The following is a 2298-nucleotide window of genomic DNA, read 5'->3' as shown; positions in this document are numbered from 1 at the left end:
TATTAAAATGTTTTTTAAACTAAAATTCTATTTATAGTAGTTTATACATAATAACGCATTCCAATCTTCTAATTATGTCTGCAATTCATAGTCCAACTTAACTGAAGAACGCAGTGTACTAATTGAGAACACAATAGATCACTGTTCAAGTTGACAAGCCATTGCACCGGGATGACTACACAATACACTGCTACTTGAGTTGACAAGCCATCGCATCGAATGACAACACAATACACTGCTACTTGAGTTGACAAGCCATTACGCTGGGAAAATAACGAGTCGCTATAAATAGTTGTTCATACCCTTTTTAATTGTATCACATTAAATTTTCCCCTTGCAACTATGGACTCACCTATACCACTTAGATGGAGCAACGAAGAGGATATCACTTTGGTTCAAGCTTGGATTGTAACTGTAGAGGACGATTTTCCACTAGGTCCACCAGAAGTTCGCGCTGGATCATTTTAGTCTCGTGTCTATCATTTGTTTCACCGTCAAATGGGGCGTACTCAATATCGAAGAAGAAGAAGAGATGTCAAAGTAAAATTTATGGATTTGAAAAAAAGGTCAAGCATTTTCAACGTATTTATAACGAGCTAGATAATGAACATGCGAATATGGATGAAGACATTCTCATACAGGTGGCTTTGGAACTATACCGTTTTGAATCTGATGGTAGAGAGTTTACCCATGGAGATGCATGGAATCTTTTAAATAATGTCCTTCACTTTTAATATGCATGTTGGTTAAGTTGTGTGTTTTTCGTTAGTTTCTGCTTGTTTTTGTACGTGTGTTTTGTCAGTACTTAATAAATCTCCCTTACTTTTAATGTATGTTGTTTCCTCAATGAAAATTAAAAATGAATTAAGATAACACGTCCATAATCAATTCATTAAAACATTAACCCATAACTAGTACATAACATAACATAAAATGCAACGTTGTACATAAATAACTAATACATAATAGGACATAAAATGCAAACGGGGTACATGAATAACTACTTCTTTTAGGGAGGTAACAGGACCACCCTTTCATTTGGAATTTCCCAGTGCACATGTGATGGTACAGAATTCACCGACTCATATCCAAATGCAACACGGTACACGATAGCAGAAAACTTATAATCAACCATTTCATGATTGGCTTCATACGTACGGGTTCTTAGAGATGCTATAGCGTGGCCACATGGTATACCACTTTTTTACCATTTACCACAACTACATACCCTACGTTCAAATTGTACTTTGTTGGTGGCAAAATTGTTATCGACTTCAAATGTATCTGCATACAAACGTTTTTCCACCCAATTATAAGACTTGCTTACACGCTTTTGAAGCTTAATCTCAACATAAGGGGTCACCTCACCAGACAACCTCCCTGCAATATTTGTTAATTTTAAAATAATAATACAAGAAAAAACCAAATATGAGTATAAAGTTACCTGCCACTTCATCTCGTTTAGCATATGTTGTTTGTATCGACGTATTGATTAACTCAATTATCGTTGTTATAGGAAACTCACGTGTGGAAGTGGATATAATTTTCAACATTTCAGGGACATCAATCGATTTAACATTGTAACGTACTTTTGGGAAAGATGCTCGTGTCCATTTTGAAATTGTTATATCGTCAAGCCAGAAAATTGGACTCTTAAGCAAGGTGCAGAAAAGTAGTTTCCTACATGCATTTTGCAACCTTTCTAGACACAAGTGAAAATCATGAACACTATATGCATTGCATGACTTCCAAGACAACGTTTCGACTTTTGTATCATTATGTCTGATAGAATCTCGTATTTTTCTGGCTATATCTTTAGGACAATATCCATGATACGAATCTGGGTAGACACTCTAAACAGCAAAGTCTATTTTATCACATAGGTTGCTTATGAAACCAACATCTGTATCCTCACCTAAACAGTATTTTAACTTCATGATGAACCATCTCCATGATTCTTCACACTCTAAGGTTCCCAAACCAATTGCTAAGAGTAAGGGTTCATGGTTTCCATCCAAAGCCACTAAGAAGTACATTGTTGTCAGATAGTTGCCAATTAGGGGTAAATAACCCACATATATTAACGGTATCATGCACCTAAGGAAGGTACGAATCTGCATAAAAAAACAAACATATATTAGTGATAAGTAAAGAGTAAACAAGATACATTACCAAGAAATATTATATAACTCAATAAAACAAATATGTTATACCACGCAACCTAAAGCCACAAAACAGAATTAAAAGCGGTTGATATTCGTTTTCTTAATTGCTGTGAAGGTATTAGGATTTGTTCTT

General features: G+C 35.0%; 1 protein-coding gene across 1 annotated transcript; it reads right to left on the bottom strand.

Annotated features, from left to right (window-relative positions):
- Positions 1 to 1009: 1009 nt before the first annotated feature.
- LOC145049975 (uncharacterized) lies at positions 1010 to 2036 on the bottom strand. The gene is made up of 4 exons (XM_078998305.1): positions 1898 to 2036; positions 1445 to 1702; positions 1216 to 1380; positions 1010 to 1173 (listed from the first exon to the last, which is right to left on the bottom strand). Exons 1-4 carry the CDS (start codon positions 2034 to 2036, stop codon positions 1010 to 1012), a joined length of 726 nt encoding a protein of 241 aa, XP_078854431.1.
- Between the last annotated feature and the right edge of the window lie 262 nt (positions 2037 to 2298).

The sequence above is a fragment of the Lactuca serriola genome, chromosome 5 (genome assembly GCF_051521515.1).
Source record: "Lactuca serriola cultivar US96UC23 chromosome 5, Lser_US96UC23_V15, whole genome shotgun sequence".
NCBI lineage: Eukaryota > Viridiplantae > Streptophyta > Magnoliopsida > Asterales > Asteraceae > Lactuca > Lactuca serriola.
This window is presented reverse-complemented; position numbering and strand designations above follow the sequence as displayed.

Excerpts from the sequence above, each read along its gene's own strand:
- LOC145049975 (XM_078998305.1), bottom strand. The coding sequence starts at position 2,036 with ATGTACTTCTTAGTGGCTTTGGATGGAAACCATGAACCCTTACTCTTA. Across the intron at positions 1,703-1,897 it reads AGGTGAGGATACAGATGTTG|AAAGGTTGCAAAATGCATGT; the intron begins GTTTCATAAGCA and ends ACTTGTGTCTAG. Across the intron at positions 1,381-1,444 it reads TAAACGAGATGAAGTGGCAG|GGAGGTTGTCTGGTGAGGTG; the intron begins GTAACTTTATAC and ends CAAATATTGCAG.